General features: G+C 45.9%; 1 protein-coding gene and 6 non-coding genes across 7 annotated transcripts; 3 read left to right on the top strand and 4 right to left on the bottom strand.

Annotated features, from left to right (window-relative positions):
- Window positions 1-1,368: 1,368 nt before the first annotated feature.
- On the bottom strand, window positions 1,369-4,070 carry LOC115610068 (gallinacin-11-like). Its single transcript, XM_030491081.1, has 3 exons — window positions 3,790-4,070; window positions 2,734-2,862; window positions 1,369-1,677 (listed from the first exon to the last, which is right to left on the bottom strand). The coding sequence occupies exons 1-3, from the start codon at window positions 3,842-3,844 to the stop codon at window positions 1,550-1,552; spliced, it is 312 nt and encodes a 103-aa protein (XP_030346941.1). The 5' UTR covers window positions 3,845-4,070; the 3' UTR covers window positions 1,369-1,549.
- An 8,806-nt stretch (window positions 4,071-12,876) lies between these two features.
- Window positions 12,877-12,948, top strand: TRNAW-CCA. Its single transcript has one exon. It is a non-coding gene; the product is annotated as a tRNA-Trp (tRNA).
- Window positions 12,949-13,921: 973 nt separating this feature from the next.
- TRNAR-ACG lies at window positions 13,922-13,994 on the top strand. The gene has a single exon. It is a non-coding gene; the product is annotated as a tRNA-Arg (tRNA).
- A 649-nt stretch (window positions 13,995-14,643) lies between these two features.
- On the bottom strand, window positions 14,644-14,716 carry TRNAR-ACG. Its single transcript has one exon. It is a non-coding gene; the product is annotated as a tRNA-Arg (tRNA).
- A 1,392-nt stretch (window positions 14,717-16,108) lies between these two features.
- TRNAR-ACG lies at window positions 16,109-16,181 on the bottom strand. Its single transcript has one exon. It is a non-coding gene; the product is annotated as a tRNA-Arg (tRNA).
- Window positions 16,182-17,154: 973 nt separating this feature from the next.
- Window positions 17,155-17,226, bottom strand: TRNAW-CCA. Its single transcript has one exon. It is a non-coding gene; the product is annotated as a tRNA-Trp (tRNA).
- A 635-nt stretch (window positions 17,227-17,861) lies between these two features.
- TRNAW-CCA lies at window positions 17,862-17,933 on the top strand. Its single transcript has one exon. It is a non-coding gene; the product is annotated as a tRNA-Trp (tRNA).
- Window positions 17,934-24,792: the final 6,859 nt, after the last annotated feature.

Raw genomic sequence — 24,792 nt, 5'->3', positions numbered from 1 at the left:
GACGAGAGAGGCTGACTCTGGTTTGGTAACGGGGGTGTATTTATGTGTGGGAAAACTCAGTGGGAGCAGAGTCTAAAGCCCATTAATTGACCTAACCTGATTTCAGTGGGTCATGGGGTAGGCTGTAAATCAGGTTATTGCATTAAAAAAAAGCAACAACCCACAACAAAGAAGGATTTTTTTATTTGTTTGGTGTTTTTTGTTTGTTTGGTTGGTTGGTCTTTTTGTTATTGTTTTTCTTCCTCTCATGCATTTTCACTTTATCAAAGCTTGAACTCCTTCAATATATCTTCACTAGTAAACAAAACAGGGCAGGACACAAGCACTGGGATTTGGTCACCCAAACTATGAAATGCTTAGCATATCCCTGGAGAGGTTTTTGTCCAGGCTGACTATTTCTTCCACAAACAATTGCTAAGTGTGTCTGGGATCAGGAATCGCTTCCACCAGGCAGTCTGCATGTAGCCATCTGTTTCTGGAGGCAAAGAGAGGATGAGCATGGCCAGATTATAATATTTGGCTTCAGGGCTAGAGAAGAGGCCCTGAGACTGTTTAGTTTACTAGAACAGTTGTAGCAATTTAGATGATAGTGAATTGGCATGAAAATGTACCAAGTTTTTCGAGACTGAGTTGCCAGTTTGGAAGATATAAGGTTTGGGGAAGACCTGGGCTCTATCCCCAGTTTGCACTGACTGGCAGTATGATCTTGGGCATTGAAGTCATTAAAACTCAGGAGCTTGGGGCTACACATGTGCCCACACGCTTTGTGGAAGCAAAGCACAATTGTTTGCCCAAGGGTACATCTGTCCCCTGGTTATTTGTGCATCTTGGTTTGATTTGCAAATGATTTCATTGATATCTTCCCTCCCATCTTCTGTCTGATCTAAACATATTCATCGATCCCCAGCCCTTCAGTTAATAAATTCAGACTTACCACAGAGGGAAGCACAGACTGCATAAAGTGGGTTTAGACAGATGGTTTCAGACAGATTTGCCCAGTCACACATGAAGGCCTCTCATAGGTGGTAGCTGTGCTCAAGTGGGTGTGCAGTTTATTGGTAGCAATAGGGAGGTGGGAAGAGCAGTTGAATGGCATCCTGCTTTGGAGAATGGTAGTTGAGTAGTGCAAACATGGCCCAACCATGCCAGTTGGACAGTCCTTGGTTTTATCACTTCAATAGAAAGAGAAGACATCACCTTCTATTAGAAAGGAAAGGAAGGAAAGAAGAAAGGAAGACAGAAAAGGGAGGGAGATGAAGTTTGGATTACAAGGGGATTTGTTTTCCAAGGATGTTACAGCAAAGTTTCTGTGGATTTCTGTGTGCGGATGTAATAGACATTCTGCCTCTTCCCATACACACACAACTGTTATACCTGTTCATTTAGTATTTATTGCCTTTGTTATATAAGGAAACATGTCACCTCTAGTTGATGATACACTTTGCATGCCGAGAACACCAGACATCTTCTCTACAACACCATGGAGAATACTTGTTTCTTTTCTTGGCCATGGATTTCTGTGGTTTTCTGCAATTCCATGAGGTCTTTATTACACTTCTGTGCAGCACTTCCATTCTCTGTGAGGACAAAGTCCCACTTGCTCTTCCAGACAATCGATTTCTGGAGGTACACAATGACCCCCCTCATCTTGACAAGTATGGAAATTTGATGTTGTGTCTGAAATGAAAAGTATTTAAGTCAGAGCAGAAAACATTACACCACCATCTGAACCAACTCATACATGGAAAGTGTCATGAAGTTCTGGTCACTCTGTCTCCAAAAGCAAAGACACAAAGACAGACTATGGGGATTGTGAAATACTTCTGCTAAAATTGGGATTTGTGACCCATCAACTTGGTAAAGAAGTAACTGAAGGAGGGATATTGTAAAGGTATGAAAATGTGGATGCAGAGTGACTACATTTCATTTGCACTACAGAAATAAGTGGCACTGAATAAAATTATAAGGGAAGAGGTTTTAAAACAAACAGAAGGAATTCCTAATCTAAGGGGGGGAAATCCAATAAGGACTTTTAAATACAAAGATGCCTGAATATAAAAATCCTGATCTGCAAATTCATGAAAGCTAGGAGAATATATAAGGAAGTGTAATTACATGGTTGTAATGTCATTAATAGTCACTTTACACACACAGAGTCACTGTGTAGAAACATCCGCTTCTGGCCATGGAGAGATACAGGATGCTGGATCAGACGAACCTTAGGTCTGAGTAGCACAGTTGGCTATAAAGCATGTATTGACTAATGATATACATTGGCTATTGAGGAGCTCCAAAAATAAGCAAGGCCAGAAGGAGTTAGATAAATTTACAGGGAATAGGTCAGCTGGCACCTATTAAACATAGCAGTGTGGATCCAGTCAGCAGTCCCCAACAGATGTTTAAAGGAAGATATCTCAGAGAAGGAGGACTCTGTGTGGGCCACAATTTCTATTTTATTTCATTGGGCATCTGCTCTGTTGGAGACAGGATGTTTGGCTATGTGGTATTTGTTCAGCCCAAAATGGCAATCCTGTTCCTGTGCTCCATGCTGACCTTAGTGGAGGAACAAGCAGGTCCATCTTTGTATATGGGAGGAGATAGCTTAAGCCATTTGGAGACAAAAAGAGAGTAAGAGTGTGTTTTGCTGACTTTAGCAATCTCCCGTCCAACCATTGCCTGCCAGAGCAGGGTTTACACACATGCTTTACATGTATGTAAACAGGGTTCACATACCTATGCAGCAGGTTTTCTGACGCCGAGAGCATGTTCCAAATGCGGCAAATGGCACTGGGCATGATTTTGATCGGAAGCAGAAACCATGGTATCCAACACAACGTAAGGTATCTTTGGGCAAGCCAAGACCTACAGGAAAAATGGGATTTCCAGCTGTGTTGCAGGATCAGTCATAGTCTTCCTCCTGCTGAAACCCCAGGGACTCCAATTAGGGGTCTGATACCAATACCCCAAAACCCAAAGCAGCTTTTCCACAAGTGTTGAGAAGACTAATGGGACCTCACAGGACTCCAAGGAAGGCCTTTGTACAACTAGGGGAAAATGTAGCTGTTGATGGCAAGTTTTTGAACATATCCTGGGCATGCATGTTGTAGTGGGTAGGTACAGGCCAGCCTTTGGATGCTTCTAAATTCTGGGACTGCAAAGCTGCAGTCTGGTCATGCAAGGGACAGCATGGTCCTCGTATGCCCTAAAAAAACCCCAAAAGCTGGGATCTGCCCCAGCTGATAACAGAGCCCCTTGTAACAGAGACAGGCGGTTTGCCCGGTTCCTTCCTTCTCTGAAAGCCTTACTCCAAGATGGGGAGTTACATTAAGCATGAAGAAAAACAAGGCTAAAAGCACAATCAGTAAATGAGTCAGTGCAGCAGAACGGCTGAGGAAGGAAAACCAGCATATTCAGAGAGCTTAAGTACTAAACTGTACTACACTGGTACAGTTCAACTTAAGTAACACAAGAGAACACCTCTGCCCTCTTCTACCATACACAAAGGAGACAATTTATGACACTGGGATAAGAAGCAGCAGACGATTTCCATGGTACCACCTTCCAATAGTGCCACAAAGTGGCATAAAGAGATTTCAGAGTCAGAAAGAGCCAACACCTGATTGTGGCTTTTGTGGGGAAGTTAAAAGTTAACTTCTGCTTCTAGACTGAGAAATAGGAACAGCTCTAAGGAAAGGAGCTGAGGAGCACAGAAAAGTACACTCTGCACCACTGCACAAGCGAGTTGTACCTCCTACACAGGCAGACCCCAGCGTGGATCTTCTCTCTTACCTGGAACAGCCTGGAGGAGGAAAAGAAGAAGAGCCATGAGGCAGAAGATCTTCATGGTGGAAAGTCTCAGTTGCAGTGTGGAGACAAGGGCCACACCAGCAGAACCTATGAGGAGGGGAGGAGGCAGCACTCTTGCATTTATAGGGCTGTGGGAGCAGATCTGGTTGTCCAGGGAACCTTGGCAGTGGTGAGTGTGGAAGGCAACGAGTACAGCTTGACCGCTGCACACGGCTAAACCTGAACAATGGCAGAGGGTCACAAAAGCAAGCAGAGTAACTATACCTCCCTACTTCCTGCATAATTTCCTCAATGGAAAAATAAAATCTGAACCAACTAAACAACCAATTTTCTTTCTGAAAATATTAGTTGATTGCTATTACGGGCTCAATTCAGTTGCCCAAATGTATAGGCCTGACTCCTGTGGGCTGCCCTAGGGTATCCAGAGAATCTCATAGGGATACCTGGTAAGACACAGGACTGCTGAGATAATCTGCGAATGAATAGAGAGGCAAAGGAGTGGCCATGTGTGTGGTCTAACTTAATTAAAATGACACTGGACACTAATGTGTGGTCAACTGACTGCTCAGTGGTGGTGGTCAGTGCTATACTCAGATACCAAGATGTAGGCATCTACAATGGATGTGGCCGTGTGGGAATGAGGTGTTTAATTAGTGGTTTTAGGACACAAATAACATGTTTAGCAATAGTGGGACCTCAGGAGACAGCACACGTTAAGAAACCTGCGCTGTAGATACTTCTACTTAGCTGGCCAATTCCCGACCTAAGGGCATCTATTGTCATTTAAGATGCCTCAGGAATCCCATCTGGCCTCCAGATTTTGCTCCACGGGGGTGCAGATCCGCCATAGCTCCTGCATGGTATCTGCCAGTCACAGGCAGAGATCAACATTTCTAATGTCACAGGGCCTCTGAAATGGCTCTAGTCTCTATGTGTGGGCAACTGGGTCAATTCTTAAATGTTCTCAATTGTGAACTTATGGTTGTGGTATTTTGTAGGAAAAAAAAAAGAAAAAAAAGAGGTTATAGAATCATTTATAAGGTCCTGCTTTGTGAAGCAATGATCAAAGATTTTAAAACAAAATAAAACACTTTGGTAGCAAGAAATCTGTACCAAAACACCCCTGTGTCAGATAGACCTGTCTCTGTAAGCCAGGAGACCCTGGGTACTGTCACTACTCCAGTAAATGCATCATTTTTTAAATATTACATACAACAGGGTAAAGAATGTAAAATAAATATTTTTCTTTAGTACTTGATAGTCTGAAAAGGAACACTAATGGATCTAAGTACCCCAGGGGAAAACAAACAGAACTGGAGCTAGGTCTTGCATATCCTAGCTACAGAGTTGTCAGGCAAAAAAGGTGATAATGTCCTCTTACCCAGCAGTGTCGTATGAAACAGCCCTGAGAAGTCTTTATTCCATATGAATTCTTGCAGTGAATGCAAGCTGCATCTACAACTTGCCTTGGTGTAACAAAATCCAAATTTATTTATGAAGAGCAAGCCTACCCCTAATTTTCATGCTTGGATGTCTAGTTTCATGTATCTGAATACGTGTGGGCTTAGATACCCAGCTGGTTCATTTTTTTCCCTTTTGAGAGACTTGCCCGAGAAACTCCATGGAAACTTTTGGTGAGGTGAAGTGTAGAAGATATTTTTTTCCAAACTCCTCATCTTCTACATTAATCAAATTTTTGTATATATCACCCACATAATTGTCTTCAGACAAACTGGGACTATTTAATGAATTATGTGCATGCATTTTTTTCTTGGTCATTACAATAAATATGAGTTACAGCAGAAGCTTGATAAAATGTTAATTAACAAAATAAAGTATAATCTTCATAAAATATGAGTCCTTCTTCTTTGTATGAGACACAGAAATCTAGCATATTACCCAAACAAAGTGTCTTAATTCATGTTGTCTATAGTGGGTGTAATTGGAATTTTTGCCCTTAAACCAAGTTATTGCATCTAGCAGCATAAGAAGGTAACTTCAGAAGGAAAACAGGGAAAGCATATACTCAACACCAAAATATAGAAGAGAAATCCTTTTATTTAAGAATCCTGAATAAGCCTGAATTGAAGAGCAGAGATATCTTTGAAGCTAAGAATATTCCTCCTATTTCTTTTCTTTATTCTTTGTGAACATAGAATATTCCTTGGTATTTATTTGCTGTAGAAGCAGCTTCCAATCAGATATTCTTTTGCATAGCAGTAATATATGCAGCTTCCTGTTAGACCAATGGGAAAGTGTCCAAGACATCCCAAGCCCTGCTGCCTGCACACAGAAAACGTTTTGTTCTCCAATGAGAAAAGATAAGCACAAAATGTCATCAGATCAATAGGTTTGTAGTTAAATTGCCTGTGAGTAATCTACAGCCTGTAGATTATGATTGCATGCATAGCTGAACTTCTGAGTGATGCATCCAACTGGAAAGCAGATGGGGGTTTGATTTGACTGAAGTGAACTGGGACTTCTCCAAGTTACTGCTATGAAAGTGCCATTGGGGACAAAAATGGTTTCACTTAATGTGAAAATTTCTGTTCATAGTGAAGTGAAACTTTCTTTGCTGTGCAAGTATAAGACACAAAAGAAATAGGAGTTGGATCGTTAGAAAACCCCCATGAAATGATGTTTCCTTAGTTTTATCCAGGCTTTTAAGCAGCCTTCTGTATATAGAAAATACCTGAGGAACAGTCAGCATGTCCAACTGAACTATCAGTCATTCTGCTTTCTCTCCAGAATTATTTAATAAATGCAGCCAGTATCAGCAAACCCCCTCACAACTTCCAGGCCAAATTGTTGCAAATTTCATACAAGCATCAAATCAGTAATTCTTAGTTAAGAAAGGATCCTTGGTCTACTCTGGGATGGCTAATGGCCTGAGGTAGTCAGATCTAAAACTCTCTCCTGCTAGTATTTGAGATTGCCTTAGCCAACAGGCTCTTCTGGAGCAAGTCTCTTATGGTGTCTCCTGGTGTTCCTTCTGCATTAAAAAAGTAAAGTGCAGGGCATGGCTTAGAAAACAGAGGTAGGCTTCAGTCACATATTCATATCCATGTGAGCTACGTGTCTGAACTTCCATTTTCAACAGTGGGTAGGAGATTTCTGCGGCAGCAAGATAGTCATCTAGTGATATTCTTAGGCACCCTTCAGGATGAGGCTGGACCAATACCATACCTCGTCACCCTGTGGAAATGTCGTGAGTACTCCAGATAGTCCCAAGCAGGGACTGGGAGAATGAAAAATAACCCTTTGTAGGAGAAGATCAGGCTGAGACCATCTAAGGAACCTGAAGGTGAACAAGTCCATGGGTCATGCCGAGAGGCACCTGCAGATCCTGAGGGAACTGGCGGATGAAGTGGCCAAGCCACTATGCATCCTATTTGAGAAGTTGTGGCAGTCTGGTGACGTTCCCACGGACTGGAAAAAAGGAAACATAACCCCCAGTTTTAAAAAGGGAAAAAAGGAAGACCCAGGGAACTACAGGCTGGTCAGTCTCACCTCAGTGCCCGGCAAGATCATGGAGCAGATCCTCCTGGAAACTATGCTAAGTCGTAAGGGAAGAGCAACTGTTGTCATCTAGCTGGATTTGTGCAAAGCATTTGACACTGTCCTACACAATATCTTTGTCTCTAAACTGAGGAGGCATGGATTGGACAAATGGATCACTCGGTGGGTAAGGACTTGGCTGGATGGCTGCACTCGGAGAGTTGTGGTCAATGGCTCTATGTATAAGTAGAGACGAATGGGGAGTGGTGTCCCTCAGAGATTGGTATTGGGACTGGTGCTGTTCAACATCTTTGGTTGTGACACGGACAGTGAGATTGAGTGCACCTTCAGCAAGAAATCTGGAGAGGGACTTTTGACAAGGGCCTATAGGGACAGGACAAGGGGGAATGCTTTTAAACTGACAGAGGGGAGATTTAGATGAGATCTTAGGAAGAAGTTGTTCCCTGTGAGGGTGGTGAGGCCCTGGCACAAGGTGCCCAGAGAAGCTGTGGCTGCCCCATCCCTGGCAGTGTTCAAGGCCAGGTTGGACGGGGCTTGGAGCAACCTGGTCTAGAGGAAGGTGTCCCTGCCCGTGGCAGGGGGTTGGAACTGGATGAGCTTTAAGGTACCTTTCACCTAAACTATTCAATGAGTCTATGATTCTATGATAGGGGTGTTACAGAGCATTATTCATAGAGATGTGAGGGGATATTGAAGACAAATGCACACCCTTGGATGTATGGGCACAAGGGAAAAGATTATCCCCTCACTGCTCTTCTCCTGGGGCTTTAGCTTTGCTCTGCTTCAGCTGTTCAAACTTTTTTTCCCTGCAACCCTGACTGTCTGAACCAGTCTACCTCCTCCTAACCCACCCCTTACACCATCAGAAACACAGCCCAATCCCTGTGCCATGAACCTCCTCTATCTCTCTCTCTCCCCACCTACCATGCCGTGTACTTGCTAACTTGCAAGACAAATCTGCCTTGAACCCTGATCTCCAGGCTGCAGTTGAAAGTACAGATGTTCTCAGTGGTTAGGAACTATGTTTCTAGGATGCTGCACTTGCTCATTTTGCTTTCAAACACCTTGGAAAATATCTAGATGGTTAGTTAACCCATTCTGTTCAAACCAGCACAGACCATGAGTCATTTTCCATCTCCACTTTTGTCATGCAAAGCAAGCATCTGAATGTTAAAGAATGAAGAACATACACCTCAGAGGTAAAGTAACAGGTTATTAAGAAAGTTGTGCAGATTAATTAAGGTTCTTTTCACAATGTTTCAGTTCGAGTAGGTTGTCGTCTCATAGAAAACTTATGTGTCAGTCAGAATGCATCAACCTGCACTTCTGCAGAGAGATCATTTGTTTTCATAATATACTTATATAAAAGCATGTGGAATTTGTCAGAAAGTCTCCCCTGGGCTGAGCGAGTATGTCCCACTCCTCTCCCACACTTCAATTCCTCAAACGCTAGCGCAATAGTCCAAGAACAAGGTGTTACAGCAGTCTAGAATTAACCAGCTTGGTTTGTGCTTGGGCTGCCAGGACTTCATTTCCATGGAACAGACTGTATTATTAAAAAAAAAAAATGTTTTTTCTACTTAATATGTGAAATCTTGCCATCTTAGAAGCAGTCAGCACTGCAGGTTCCTGTACCTATTGCCTGAAGCCATTGTTCAACCCTCGAGTACTCGTGCTGTTTTCTTACACAGCATCAAATGCTTTAGGGATGCCCATAAACTAGAAATAAGCATTTGTCTACTCTCAGCACCAGACAGTAATGAGGAAATGCTTTGTCACTTTTCTGGGTTTTCAAGTGTAGATTGACAAAGAAAAATGGTTTCTTTTTTTTCTTCACAGCACATTTCACAGAACAAAATAAAATTATTTACTGTGTTTCATAGAGTCACAGAACAGTTTGGGTTGGAAAGGACCTTAAAGCTCATCCAGTTCCAACTCCCTGCCACGGTCAGTGACACTTTCCACTAGAGCAGATTGTTCCAAGCCCCATCCAGCCTGGCTTTGAACACTGCCAGGGATGGGGCAGCCACAGCTTCTCTGGGCAACCTGTGCCAGGGCCTCACTACCCTCACAGGGAAGAGCTTCTGCCTAATATCTCATCTCAATCTCCCCTCTGTCAGCTCAAAGCCATTCCCCCTTGTCCTATCCCTACAGGCCCTTGTCAAAAGCCCCTCTCCAGCTTCCTTGTCAGACCCTTTAGGTACTGGAAGCTGCTCTAAGGTCTCCTGGAGCCTTTTCTACTCCAGGCTTTACAGATGGGATGCCCATTACCTCTTATTGCTTTCTCTTGGGAACTGGTGTTGCATCACTGGACATGCAGCAGGGTCACACATGAGGTGCAGCTTATCAGAGTTTGTAGGTGTCATGAGCAGCACCCTCAGTTTTGCAGGTGTGCAAAGAACAGAGGACAAGTGAGATTCATGATAGAGTTTTCACAAGGATAGGTCCACACAGTGCTTGAATTGTGCTACCAGCAGTCATACTGAAACAGTAGCTTATAACATAGGTTCTCCTTCAGAGCAGAACTACCAGTGTCACTCACCTGAACCTCTTTTTATACGTGACATTTATTGATGTTGTTCTGACCCACTGGCCTTGGTATCAACAATATAAACCTTCTCCTTACTCAATGTGTATTGTTCTCTGCCCTTCTGGTTTCTTTGTTAGCTTTTAGTTTCAAATTTGCGGATGACATTGAGTGTCCCAGGCAGCCAGGATTGCTGTTTATGTCCATTTTCAGGCACTCCAGGGAAATAGATGAAACAAAGGCCTTGACAAGAAAACTTCACTTGGCTCAGGTTCTCACTGAAGCCAAGGGGACTGTCTCAGCTCTCAGACGGGATCCGACCCTGTATTTGTCAGACTGGAGTAGGAACCCAGTAGGTAGAGACACCTACTTTAAACGTCCAGATCTTTGAGATGACTCCCACCCTCAGGCAGGATTCAGTTGCCTGAACACAATGACACTATAGATGTCCTGGAGCATCTGAGATATTAGCATGAGACAGAGGTCTGTGGGATACTCAGTGCTGCTGAAGGGGCAAATAGACACCAGGCAGCATAGCCCACAACACTAGATACAACACTAGATACCTGAATTTAGGCAGCTGAATCTCTCCCATTGTGCCATGCAGCTGGAAATTAAGAAAGTGCCAGAGTTGGATAGGTGAGGAGAGGTGCCAGTGTGGCCACATCAGGGACTTCTACAAAACTGTGGGCTGATGGGAAAGTCTAACAGAGACCAGTGGGTCTGAATAGCCCCCCAAAATATATGGGCTGTGTAAAAAGACCTGTATTTCCAGGAAAGAAACAAGCTGAATATTCAGCCTGTCCTAGGTATGGACAGTCCTTCACTGAGCAAAATGCTTCTCCAGCCCGGCTTTGCAGCTTGTGGAGCCTATCAACTGGTTCATGGCTCCCTCTTGCGGGAAGACACGCTGGTGGGGAACGGACAGCAAGTCCCTTGTAGGCAGGGTTTGCTCAGATAGAACGTAGATGTCTGCCTCGTTGTTCCATCTTCAGCACTGATCGTTCACAGTGTAAGTGCGTGAGGATTATTGATATGTTTGGAGAGCAAGGATGGGTTTTGGTTTCATACATCGAATTTTAGGGACTGGAGCGAGTTGCTCACATTCAGGGTAAGTGTATAACTAGAAAGTTAACTTTTTTCTAAATTCATATAATTTTTACCATTTATGTAAAAATCCTTTAAAAACCTTTGTAATTACAGTAATAATGGGAGCTCTGCTTGCTAGCGTGCAGGCAGGCATCTTCCTTGTAGACACATTCAGGTTTCCAAAGCAGCATCCCACCCTAGGAGGCCTTCACCTAACACATTGCTAATCAATGCTGCCTTGTACAGTCAGAGAGCAGTTACCATATGATGCCAGTTATTATTATTTGGGGTTTTTTTTAAATAAAGCTCATTCTCAAAAGCTTGAAAATGCAGGGTTTCAGAGACTTCTGCTCAGATTTCTTTTTTCACAAGAGAAGAACATTTCCACGTAGAAATGTACCCTAGAACTAGCCTGGGTGAGAGTGCTGTGGCTCTGCTCTCAAACAATTATCCACAATAGGAATCTAATCAAGTTGAGCAGTGGTCTTTCCATCCAGATAAATATTGTACATCTCAGGTGTTTACACACAGTACTCACAGATGGTGGAGGAGTAGCTCACTGACTATGCAATTCAAGCAAACTGTCTTAAGCATAACTAGATAACTATCTTCACTGCAGAAAATAAACACATCTATTAAACTATCACTTATGCAATTCCTCATTTGGGTGCTGTAATTTTTATTTGCATTTACAAACTGTTTTCTCAATTTTTGTCCTTTCTCTGGGTTTTTCTGAAATGGATCATTCTTACTAACAACAATAGATTCAGCATTACATCACAAACATGCATACTTAATTTTCTCTAAAAGAAAAGAGACATGTTAATAACAGTGTCAGAGCTCCAACCCTAAGGTTTTTAATATCAGCTGCAGGGTAAACAGGAACTGAGTACAAAGATGTTAGAACTTGTGATATAAGGCCTAAGGTAGGGCAGTGGGGAACAATGAGGTGTAACAATAACTGGTTTTGAGAAAAATGTCTTGTTGCTGGCAGAACACATGGTAGAGAAAGGGGATAAGCCAGAGGCAGGGCAGAACCCAAGGCCACTTACCCACCAGTTCCAAAGGACACCAGGGCAGCCTGATCCCCACCACCTCCACCATGGCCAGGCTGTGGGCAGGAGTAGGCTGAGCCAAGCAGGGTTCTCCTGGCACTTTGTCCATTGCATGCTGTTCCCAGCCCCTGCCCGTATTGTGCCGCCAGCTTGTCCCTGCCGCAGACGGACTTGTAGCCAGCAAGCTTCTTTCACGATTCTGGGGTAGGCATGGAGTTGGAGAGGTAGAAGGAATGTTTCACCTCCTCTCTGGCACCTTTGTCCATGACAAGCTTGCACTAGCCACCCATGAGGAAAGGGCTGCGCAGCCAGAGCTAGAGGTGGACTTAGCCTGTGCTGTTGGTGGACATTGCTTGCACTGGTGGGATGTCTTCCCTTCCTTGTAGAAGGTCCAGATGCCATTATGAGCTGACACAAGGCTGTGGCTGTGGCAGGACATCAGGAGCTGTAGTGTCTAGCTCTGACTGGACCAAGCCCAAGGGCTGTCTGCTCAGTCTCTGCACTGTCCACCACCTTCTCTGGGTGTATACCCAAAGCCCACCTCGGGTTGTGCTGCAGGAGCGGACCACATACATTCCCTGTGTTCCGCCCTGGGCCGCCATTCTTATGTCACAGCATCCCTGAGACGAGCTTCTACCTGCGCTGACCCTGAAGATGTCCCCATCCCACCCTGCGCGTTCATCCTGCAGCCTGGACTCCCCACTGCAGACAGCCCTTGGCTGCTCTCTCCCCAGGTTACCCCTTCCCATCCACACTACAGCCTTGCTGGGGTGCCTGGACACCCCTGGCGTAGTCCCCATGGAGAGGACGTCCCCATGGAGAGGACATTCCCACCGCCCCCGTCATGGTCCGTGCTGGGAAGCTGTGCACCTCCATCCTGACCTCGTGGCACAAGGGCAGCGCGTCTGACTCCAGATCAGAAGGCTGTGTGTTCGAATCACACCGGGGTCAGCCTTGGGGCACCACTGCACACCCTCTGCGTTCACCCTGCTTGAGCGGCAGGGCTCTGCAATGCACTGGCCAACTACAGAGGGGGTACCTCAAGAGCAGCCCAGAGCTTTCCTTTCAGCCAGATGTGGTGCTGTGCTGGTTGGAGATTATGGATCATGATCATAGTAGAGGCCAATGCTGGGAGGTGTTGTGGTGGGCGTCTGCCACAGTTTTCCCTCATCAAGAAGCAGAAGGAAGCGATGAATTCTTCCTCAGGAAAGTGCAAGAACCGTCAAGACTGCATGTACAGCCGCTCCTGGGGGACCTGGAATAACCCTCAGGCAATAGTTGCCTGGGAGGGTAACATGTGGTGGTACAGTCAGCCCAGGGCATTTCTGCAGGGGGTCAAGGACAATTGTTCAGTGTAGGATTAGGGGAATAGAGACAGGATTCGCATGAACAGCATGAGAAGTTTTTTCAAGAAGAGTATGAAGGAGGATCTGGGGAGTTCTCGTCTGTTCAGCCTCACCTCAGAGCCCACATGAAGGCTATGGAAGAAATACTCCTGAAAGACATGCCCAAATGAAGGAAGGGTTGAAAATGACCAGAAACACTGACCATGGATATACGGAGGAAAGATGACTCTTGGCCAGTGTGATTGGGTTCTTTGAAGACATTACTTCCTGGGCAGTCACAGGACACCAAGGAACATCATTTATCTTGACATTGGTTTGACCTCTGATGGGGTCTCCCAGACCTGTCACTGTAGCAGGACACAGGGATACAGCACCTAAGCTGAATCCCAAGGTAAAGCAAAGTGCCTGGACGAGAAGGCTGAGGGGATTGTGTCAGCAGCTGGCAGTCCAGCTGACGTTCTTCACTGCCTGATGCTGAACTGGATGTTGTTTGGTGTCTTTGTGATGGGTGCAGAGGATGTTCTGCAGAATGAAGGATGCAGAGATCCTGGCAGGGCCCTGGGGATGGTGAGGGGCGTGGGCCAGTGGCGCAATGGACAACGCGCCTGACTACGGATCAGGAGATTGCAGGTTCAACTCCTGCCTGGCTCAATGCTTTTAGCCTGGCTACGGCTCCTCCTGTTCCCTCCGCGAGGGCCTTCATCTGTCCCTGGGGCTTTCTGCAGGTGAAAAGTGCTTGGGGGTGTCCTCTTGCCCTGCAGGAAGGAAAGAGTTTCTCCAGACCTTACGGCAGAGCTGGGCATTCCAAAAGGGGCAGAGCTGGGGCACCACAGCAAATCCCACAGCAGAACGAAGATCCTGAACTGCTCCCCTGTAGGCTGGACAGACCTAGTCCTCAGGCTATCCTGGCATGTCATGTGCTCTGGTCCCTAACCAGCTTTGAGGGTCACATTGCTCTTGCTGCTGTTTGTCAGTACCTTGTCAAGGTCTGCGCTCAACATCAGTGGGCCCCATGGAAAGCACGAACAGTAGAGCTTCTCTGGATTATCCCATTGCACATGCAGTATGTTGTGTTTGCCTTTGCTTAACTGACGTGGAGGTCTCTAGTCCAAATTTCTGCTCAACTTAAGCATGATGAACTTTTCTTTGGCCAGTATATTCGGTCTGATGCAAGGGAAGCCCAACAAGAAGGGAGAAATGCCAGGCAAAGGCAGCCCACCACAGAGAAAGAGGTCCCCTTTGCCACAGGCCACAGGGCATCATCATCCTGCCACAGGCCGGGCTGTGGGCAGGAAAATGGCGAGCCAGGCAGGAGTCGAACCTGCAATCTCCTGATCCGTAGTCAGGCGCGTTATCCATTGCGCCACTGGCCCATGCCCTCCTGGAGGTGTGGGGGCTTCCCATTGCTGGATGGGCTTTCTGAGACGAGCAGGGGAGGCTGCGGCAGGATTTAGTTAAACACAGAATAAAACAGGTTATTATTGGGATCCCTGGAAGGAAGGTGATCTAATCCCCTGCTCAGAGCACTAAAGTCATGGACATTAAGTCATTCTGTTAGTTGACATTTGAACATCTCCAAGGATGAGAACTCCAAAAGCTCCCTTGGACTCTGTTCTAATGTGTGACCTCTGATGTGTGGAATTTTTTTCCTATCATCCAATAGAGATTTTTCTTGATTTAATGTGTTTTTGTTGAGCTCCATCCTCCAGGTCCACAAGAAAAGCCTGGATGTGCTTTCTCTGTAGGCACACATAGCATAAAACAAGGTTATAATCCTTCCTCAACCTCTTCTTCTCTGTATTATAGAAACCTAGCTCTCTAGGCCACTCCTCCTCAGGGACTCACCACCTTCTCATCTGGATGACCATCTCTGGGACATAACGAAGTCTGTGAACGTTGTTCTTGTCCTGGAGATCCCAAAACTGGACATGATAGGGCAGGGTACACGCTTGGCAAGTTTCTGGATGACATCAACTAAGGAGCAGAGGCTGATGCTCTGGAGGGCAGGATTGCTCTTCAGAGAGGCCTTGTAAGGCAGGAGAAGTGGGCTGACAGGAACCTTGTGAACTCTGTGCAAGGTCCTGCACCTGGATCAGGGCAATCCCCCATATCAGTACAGGCTGTGGAATAAAGGGGTTGAGAGCAGCCCTGCAGATAAGGACTTGGAGGTACTCATGGGTGAAAAAGAGGACATGACCCAGCAGTGTGAGCTCACAGCCCAGAAAGACAGAGGGACTTTTTAAAGGACATGTAGGAATAAGACACTAGGGATAGGCCAGAATCTCCTGTTTCAATGTATACCTGTTGTCTCTCATCCTCTTTATCGTGAAACACTATGAAGCACCTGGCTTGATGACCTCCTCATAGGTACTGGAAGGTTTCTATCAGGTTCTCCTTCTCTTGAAGCCTTCTCTTCCATCGACCAAATAAACCCAGTTTCCATGGTTTCTCTTCATACAGGAAGTGCTACATTTTGATAGCCCTCCATTGTACTTGTTCCAGTTGATCAATATCCTCAAACTGGGGGCCCCAAAGCGTTATGCGGTATTCCCACTATGGAAGATGAGTAAACTATGGGAGTAATGTCAGTAATGAGTAGAGTGATGAGACAAGGCGCCCAGCTTTACCGTAAGGTCTGGAGAAACTCTTTCCTTCCTGCAGGGCAAGAGGACACCCCCAAGCACTTTTCACCTGCAGAAAGCCCCAGGGACAGATGAAGGCCCTCGCGGAGGGAACAGGAGGAGCCGTAGCCAGGCTAAAAGCATTGAGCCAGGCAGGAGTTGAACCTGCAATCTCCTGATCCGTAGTCAGGCGCGTTGTCCATTGCGCCACTGGCCCACGCCCCTCACCATCCCCAGGGCCCTGCCAGGATCTCTGCATCCTTCATTCTGCAGAACATCCTCTGCACCCATCACAAAGACACCAAACAACATCCAGTTCAGCATCAGGCAGTGAAGAACGTCAGCTGGACTGCCAGCTGCTGACACAATCCCCTCAGCCTTCTCGTCCAGGCACTTTGCTTTACCTTGGGATTCAGCTTAGGTGCTGTATCCCTGTGTCCTGCTACAGTGACAGGTCTGGGAGACCCCATCAGAGGTCAAACCAATGTCAAGATAAATGATGTTCCTTGGTGTCCTGTGACTGCCCAGGAAGTAATGTCTTCAAAGAACCCAATCACACTGGCCAAGAGTCATCTTTCCTCCGTATATCCATGGTCAGTGTTTCTGGTCATTTTCAACCCTTCCTTCATTTGGGCATGTCTTTCAGGAGTATTTCTTCCATAGCCTTCATGTGGGCTCTGAGGTGAGGCTGAACAGACGAGAACTCCCCAGATCCTCCTTCATACTCTTCTTGAAAAAACTTCTCATGCTGTTCATGCGAATCCTGTCTCTATTCCCCTAATCCTACACTGAACAATTGTCCTTGACCCCCTGCAGAAATGCCCTGGGCTGACTGTACCACCACATGTTACCCTCCCAGGCAACTATTGCCTGAGGGTTATTCCAGGTCCCCCAGGAGCGGCTGTACATGCAGTCTTGACGGTTCTTGCACTTTCCTGAGGAAGAATTCATCGCTTCCTTCTGCTTCTTGATGAGGGAAAACTGTGGCAGACGCCCACCACAACACCTCCCAGCATTGGCCTCTACTATGATCATGATCCATAATCTCCAACCAGCACAGCACCACATCTGGCTGAAAGGAAAGCTCTGGGCTGCTCTTGAGGTACCCCCTCTGTAGTTGGCCAGTGCATTGCAGAGCCCTGCCGCTCAAGCAGGGTGAACGCAGAGGGTGTGCAGTGGTGCCCCAAGGCTGACCCCGGTGTGATTCGAACACACAGCCTTCTGATCTGGAGTCAGACGCGCTGCCCTTGCGCCACGAGGTCAGGATGGAGGTGCACAGCTCCCCAGCACGGACCCTGGCCGGGGTGGTGGGGATGTCCTCGCCATGGGAATCCCCAGGAGAAGGGCTATGGGAGGTACAGAATACGAGGCCACCCCTTGAGGAGAGGGCAGGCAGGTCATGTCCACAGCGTGGTGACCCTGCTGGGGGGTGAAAGCCCAAGGAGGGGTGGGGCAGAGGTGCAGAGTAAACAGCATGTGTCCAGGGCATGTGGAGGCAGCTGAACCCAGAGCACACTCCATCTCCTTTTTTGGGGGAAGGTGACCCCAGCCAGGCTGTCAAACTGCATGAGGGTCCCTCCTACCACAGGGCATGAGGTGGGTGCTGTGCATCTGCCAGGTGAATGGGGCCTCTCTCCCCAGGGAGGTGGTAGGACATGATCCCTCCTGCCCCTCTAGAGACTCCAAGCTCAGGAGCCTGTTTCTACTAGGAGAGGTCCTGCAGGGCTGCTCTGGGCAATGGTCATGTTTTGGCCTTCCTCATCTGAAATGCCCCATTTAGTGCCCTCCTTGCAGGCTTAGCAAGGCAACTGGCAGAGATTTTCCTTTCCTTACTTCAAAGAACAACCCATGGCCATAAAATCCAGGATGATATTTGGGCAGAATACATCCCAGCCCAGACCTCGTGGCGCAATGGTAGCGCGTCTGACTCCAGATCAGAAGGCTGTGTGTTCAAATCACACCGGGGTCAGGATGTCCACCCTCCGCAGGGTCTCACTGAGAGGTGGGCATCTCCCTGGCAATTGTTTTTGCCCTCCCGCTGTGTAACCCACAGCCTTGGTGAAGGGCAGTAAATGCACCATGGCAGAGTGGTCTTTCCTTGCTAGACCCTGGTTAGGTAGTATTTGGATAGTGTCAGCCTTCTCTCATCCTATGTCTACAAAGGAGACAGGATTAGTGGACATCGCAGCTGCAGCTCCATGACTCCGTACAGCTTCTCTTGGTTCCCAATCCCTCTTCAGAAAGGCAAGGGCATCCGACTCCAGATGGATGCCTAGCCTGCAGTCTTCCAGGACACAGAGGTGCCGTGCACCCGGGACCCCCAGTGCCTGGCCCAGTGCAACGTGGTGGTGGGCATAGGGGGCAAGTACAACCCCGAGCAACACCGCTACGACCATCACCAGAGGTCCTTCACACATTCCATACAGAGCCTCTGGCCCAACAAACCCTGGAGCATGAAGCTCAGCAGCACCAGGTTGATTTACTGCCACTTTGGTTCTCAAATCCTGGCAGAGCTCCTGGGGCAGCCGGAGGACGGCCCCATGATGGCTGCGCTCTACCATCAGTTATGGATTAACATCTTCAGAAGCTCATGTAGCTGTTTAGCCAGTGAGGAAGATCTGTAAGGGTACCAAGTAGATGGAGTGTCTCTAAAAGGTAATTTCAATGGATTCTTGGGTGGCAGGATTGCACGTGGGCATTGGCAATGCTGCTGGCCTGAAGGTGCAAAGAACTTAATCTACTTGGACACAGCCCTGGAAGCCCCCCTTTCTGCCCATAGCTTGCTTGACACCATCCACAAGTGTTTTGGGGGATGGGGACAGAGGGGAAAATAGAGACCCCCTGGGCTCAGATTATCCTATAACCAGGCATCACAGCTCCAGAGAGCCCTGGGGATGCCCTAAGCCTGATATTGTCTGAGAATCACAGCCACAGACAGAAGGCAGAAAAACCAAGTGTGGGTCCTTTGGTGGCTCCTGTTCTCACTTACCTGATGAACGTAGACCTGAGTCCCTATCCCATGTCCCAAAACCCCTGGTGTGTCACTGGTGGGTTGAGCAAGCAGAGGATTTAATGGGTGGCTGTCCTCCAGAAGTCGCTACCTCACTGCCAATGTCCTTTGCTCTTTCCAAAGCAAGTAAGGATGGAGAGCATCCAGAGGCAGGGGAGAGATCACCTGACTGTGGGCCAAATGCACATAGCTGTACCATGGCGGCAACACTGCAGATAGAATCTGTACGCACCAAACCCTGTACGTGCTGAGTGCATTCACTCGGCTGCTGAACCAGGGGCAAGATTTATGCCACTACTCTGTCACTGTCTAGTGATTTTCTGCCCCTTTGATTTCTCTGAAAAGAAAAAAAACCTCAGGTATTTCCTTTTGCAGATCTTCCACAGCTGAAAAAACCCCAATCTAGTATAGTTTGGTAGATGCCATGGTTTGTCTCTTGTTTCCTCTGATCAAGCCTCTGCTTACTTCTCTCTGTGCCTTGATTTCCCTTTCCAGGTACCAGATGGGGTAAAACAGAGACTACCAAATTCCAGTGCAAAGAGAATCATGATTAACAAGGCACGGAGAGCTGTCTATAAAAATCTCGCTGTTCCAGTCTACACTACATTTATTTACACGTCTACATCAGGAAAAAAAGGCAAAATCCACTGTTGGTCCATTTCCACAGCAGGGTGAGCTCCCTACTTTATACAGCTCAAGAAAGGCAGAGGGAAAGCCATGCAGGTGCAGTGTTCCTGGGTAACATTAATTCCCCCACCTGAAAGATCTGTGAGACTTAGCAGACCTTCTCATCTTGCTATTATCAGTACACTTTTCATTGGTGCCTGATCTTATGGCTGTATTGTTCTCTCACACACTCATTTCACAAGGTTTATGCCAATGGAAGATGAACTGCTGTTTCTTAGTCTTTTGTGCACAGAAAATCAACCAGATTTTCTTTCCTTTGTATGAACTTTTCCATGGCATTTTGTCACTTATGTAAGAACAGAAGCTGTCTGACAAATGGGGTTTTGTCCCAGAGTTTGCTTGCTTGCTTCCTTTATGCTTCTGAGATTTTAAATCATACTCCTGTACTCAAAACTGTTCTTGCAACTAAATCACTACACAAGGCCTATGTCCTGTACACTGGTGAAATGGCTGATCAAATAAGAACTGTTGTAATCAAAAGGGACAATTAGTTTTCAATCTCATTTCAGAGATTTCACTTATTTGTGGTGTGATTGCAACAGCTTTGGTCTAAATAGTATATACCAGCATAACTGATGAGTGCTTTGGGGTAGGAGGAGTGAGTGGAGAGGAAGGAGAGAGGGAAAGGTTCTATCTACACTTTCCTCTGAGAGCATCCATAGGAAAATTCCCTGGGTCAGCGTCATGTCCATGTTGGCAAGTAAAGCAGTTTAAGTGCAGAGGTACAAGACCATGTCTCTATAGTATCAGCTAACCTGGGCACAGTTTGGGCCCAGGCCAACTAGCACCAACCCAAATTATCCCTGGACACCGCTGAGGTTTGTCATGGGCCAGGGACCATTTCCAATAGAGTTTTAATTCAGCCATCTTGTTCTGGAGGGTGAATGAGTTTGTGGATGTGGCCAGCCATCCTAGTTGCCTTAGGAATGGTCCCCATCATCTTTAGTTGAATGGTTGACACCACTATCCTCCCTGTCCTTCCTCTGGCAACATCATTCCACCCACTGTTGGACTAGCTCCACCACCACCCACCATCAGACTCCATCAGCACAAAGGGAGCTATGCCAAAATAACTTCTGGCACACCAAACTTTCCCTGTTCATTATCCATCCTTCCACCCCAACCCAATGGAAGGAGTTACATGGAAAAGAAAACACAGATTTTAAGGCTAAGTATGTACTTACTCACAGCTTCAGATGATGACTGGGCAGCCCAAAAGATTCTGCATTGCAGGTCCTACCTAAAGAGCAGTGATCTATGGGGCTTGCCTATGAAGAGGCGCCATATTTTTGCATTGATAAGGAGTTAGATTTTTTGCCATACTTTTATAATTCCCTACCAAGGCCAAACCTTTACATATGCTTTTTGCACCAACACCCACAAAACCATTCACATTGCCCCTCTGAAGGGCTGGAGATGAGGGTGAAGTGTGGGTGAAATTGTTTTACACCCCCAGCAAAGGTGTGGGCATGAAAAGTATACAGAGGGCTCTTGAGAAATGCAGCTCTCTTAACGCTGCTAGCAAGTCTTGGCCTTTCCAAAGGTCATTTTCCTGGCAGTGTCTGGCTCATTACCCAGGAGGAATCCCACCCTTGGAGGCGGGGGTGAGGTGCTGCTGTTAAAGGCATGGTTTCCCAGCAAAGTCATGCACAGGGGAGCAGGAGCTATGAGCCGTGGGTTCATCTGTGGAGACCTTTATGCGGATGGCTGGAAGTGACCCTTTTAGCTGCTGTGGGGTTGGGTCACTGCAAATGGCCTTGAGCTTTTTGTCAACTTCAGCAGATGAAAATCAGATAGGCTTATGCCCTATCGGTGTGTCTGTGAACAAGGGAGTTCAAAAATTAACAACTCAGTGGCTTACTTTTCCTTTTGAGGGACTCTTTGCGACTGGTTTCTGCAGATGCTCCAGTATCAGTCCTGCTCCCAGCTAAGGTTGGACCAAGACTCATCCCCCAGCATGGGGACCAGAGTGGTGAGGAAACACCATCCACGGGTGGGGAGATGAAGCAGAGAGCAGAATTACATGGTGCATCCAGAGGCTCACCTGATAGGTGCTTATCTCAAGGAGATATTTAAGGGACAGCAGATATCAAGGAGATACTTGTAGTCCTGCCTCTGACCCCTAAGAAATGGTATGGTCATATATTGAGGTGGTTTCAACACACAAAGGGTGCAATTCCAGCAAGAAAATTAACTGAAACTGGTCTTAAACTAGAAATTGGGAAGCAAACATCTTGGTGATGAAGGTGCAAGGAAAGAGCTCCCAGTCCCCAGCCAGGCACTGCTCATTCTTTTCCCATCCTGAGCAGATATAGCTCACCGGATAGTAGAAAGCAAATACCACACACACCTCCAGCCCTCGTGTGCATTGCACAATTCACTGATTAGTTCATTGGAAATTGATTATGTACTTGTTTACGTCATGATTTACCTAACTGGGTTTTACTTGTGATATTGACCTTAGAAGATGTGAGCTGCTTTCCAGAGGGTTAGAGGTGAAATAACTAAGTGAATTGAAGTAACTATATATTTATTGTAAGGGAGTCCTCTGGGTGGCTTGTTTTCTTTGTTCTTTAGAGGATTATATTTCAAGTAATCTTCTATAACTCCACAGACATATTTTGTTTGTTAGATTAGTGATATATTTTCTTTTAGTATTATTCCCCACTGCGTGTCATGTGTCGAAGCAGAGATCTACAATGGTTGACTTCCAGCATGGGATTTAGATGTCACTCACAAGCACCTAATCACTATGATTTCCTTTGGTGATGGTGGCACCCAAGTAGGGATAGGCACAGTGAGGAAACCCTGTGCAACTCCAAACTTTAATCAGGACACCGATCTATGTAGAAGATGGTTGTCTTCATCCCAAGTTGTTTATAGCAGCAAGGCAAAGAGGCATTCAAGATAGTCTATGGGTAAGGGGAAGGATGTTGGTTGCTGGAGCACTTTGTTAAAGGCTCATTTGCAATTGGGGCAAAACCAGCCAAATATGAATGTCTGTAATATAGTAAGTTGCAAATACAGATTGGAAAGCTATCTTCTCTACTAATAACAGTGCCTTTCTCTAGCTCCTGAGATCCTATGGCATGGTGTGACCATACTCACGTTGTACAACTGTCTTAGCCTCCAAAACAAGGTGACCACATCAGACTCTCTACTTAAATAGTCCCTGGCCAGGACTAATCATTGAAACAGCCCAGGAATTTTTGGCAGAGACCAAAACTGACAGAGCTGTTCTAATAATTTAATATTGTGATCAATTTGCAGTGATCACATCCTGACGCTATTTAATCTGTACAGATACAGAGAGGTCAGCTGAATCACTATTCAGACTCTACTAACTGTATTATCTGCAACTCGTTAGGTTATAATGAGATCTTGGATGTAGCAGACACAACAGACCTGTCTATTTACACATGAAAACAATCATGCATATGCAGGTGAAGCTCAGTGCCATGCTAACCTGTCTGGTCTATATGATTCCAGTTCTTGTAGCTGCAGCATTAGCAGCTTCCTACCTCACAAGAGCCAATGGAGCTCCAGTGTTTTTATTTTTGATGATGATGGTGCCCAAGTCAACAGAAATCTACCCAGTACACCATAGGAACCAACATTTTGGTGCTGAACAGAGGGAAGCATTTAAACGCTACTAACTGTGTAATGAAAACACTTCTGGTGTTTTAGTTTGTCATCAACAGCACAATAATGGTTGGACTCAATGATCTTGAAGGTCTTTTCCAATCTATCTGATTCTCTGATTCTATGTTAATTCTTAAAGATTAAAGTTTCTGTGCTATTTCACGTGATAACATCCACACAGAAGCCTCAGATCCTTCCAGGAAAAGCATCACACCTACAGCATTAGCAGTGTGACAGATCAGGAAACTCATCATGCAGGACCAGAGAAGTGCTATTCTTTTCTTGGTAACATACAGGAGATCCTTCCTCCCAGACTTCCTCTCAAACACTGATTATTATTCCTTCTCACCCTCATCTCTGCAGAGAAATATTCCTTTGCATGGGCTTTAGTGCTACAGAGGACATTACATTCTCTATGCTGGTTTTCAGTGTTGTTATGTAAAGGTCTATTTAATGTTGACTGACTGTATGGATTTCAACATGAGGACGCATGCAATTGAGATCAAAGTGACCAAGGGTAGGTAATAATTGACTAGGTTTCCAGACCTCACATTGCAGCATCCCCAGCCGTACGTGCACAGGGGCTCTCCAGCCTCCTATTTTGCCTTTTCAGTGATACTAGGAAGTCTCTCACATGTCAGGAATCATTCACTGCTCTGATGTACTTTTTTCTTCCTCTGAAATAGTTAACAAGTTTCTCTAATAGAAAACCATTCTAGCTATCACAAGCACAGTGAGGACTGATGGAAGAACAGAGGTAAAATGTGCCTGGTGGTCTTTGCTTTGAGCCTTGTGCACCCATTTAGCCAAAGTGACATGGCATAAGCCACTCAACTGACAAGTCACATGTGAGAATACTTCACACAAGAGCATGGTGTATCTGTGTAAGATGCAATGGAGAAGCAGGCTGGATGTCAGCTTCACCTGTAGCTATCCAGGCAGAGGTTCAAAGAGTGCATATCTCTTACCACCAGCTGTCTGCAGTCACTTGTGGGAGAGAAACACCGCATTACTTACACTGCAAAGGGAAGAGCTGTAAATTTGATTGACACTGATTTCCCACATAGGAAACTGTAAAAGAAGACTAGACAGCTACAAAAGTAGGGAAATCCAAAAGTGTTAGCTAAAATTGCCTGGTGTGAACATGGTGGTGATGATAAAATGAATGCAAGATTCTTTTGTCTTGTTTGTTAACTTTTGGAAGCGCCAGACAAAGGGCATGATTGAAGAACATATTATTACAGTAACTAATTAACTTATTAGTGACTAATGGAAGATCAAGCACTGCAAACATAAATTACTCTGCATGTAGTGTAAGGGAAAAGCCAGGAGAATAGAAAAGTATGTGCTAAGACGAATATGGTTTTAACGTCACATAAACATGCTTTGCTACATAACCACATGCCTATGTGGTTTTAAAGGCATACTTATAGTTAAAATGGCAAAATAAAGTCTTATCAGCCTTCAAATACATGTACCCTATTGTAAA

The sequence above is a fragment of the Strigops habroptila genome, chromosome 6 (assembly GCF_004027225.2).
Source record: "Strigops habroptila isolate Jane chromosome 6, bStrHab1.2.pri, whole genome shotgun sequence".
Classification (NCBI taxonomy): Eukaryota; Metazoa; Chordata; class Aves; order Psittaciformes; family Psittacidae; genus Strigops; species Strigops habroptila.
Note: the sequence above shows the minus strand (reverse complement) of the source record. Positions and strands in the feature narration are given on the sequence as shown.

Coding starts and splice junctions, on each gene's coding strand:
- LOC115610068 (XM_030491081.1), bottom strand. CDS start 3,844: ATGAAGATCTTCTGCCTCATGGCTCTTCTTCTTTTCCTCCTCCAGGCT. Junction 2,863..3,789: donor CCTCCTCCAGGCTGTTCCAG/GTAAGAGAGAAG, acceptor TTTTTCCTGTAG/GTCTTGGCTTGCCCAAAGAT. Junction 1,678..2,733: donor TCAGAAAACCTGCTGCATAG/GTATGTGAACCC, acceptor TTTTCATTTCAG/ACACAACATCAAATTTCCAT.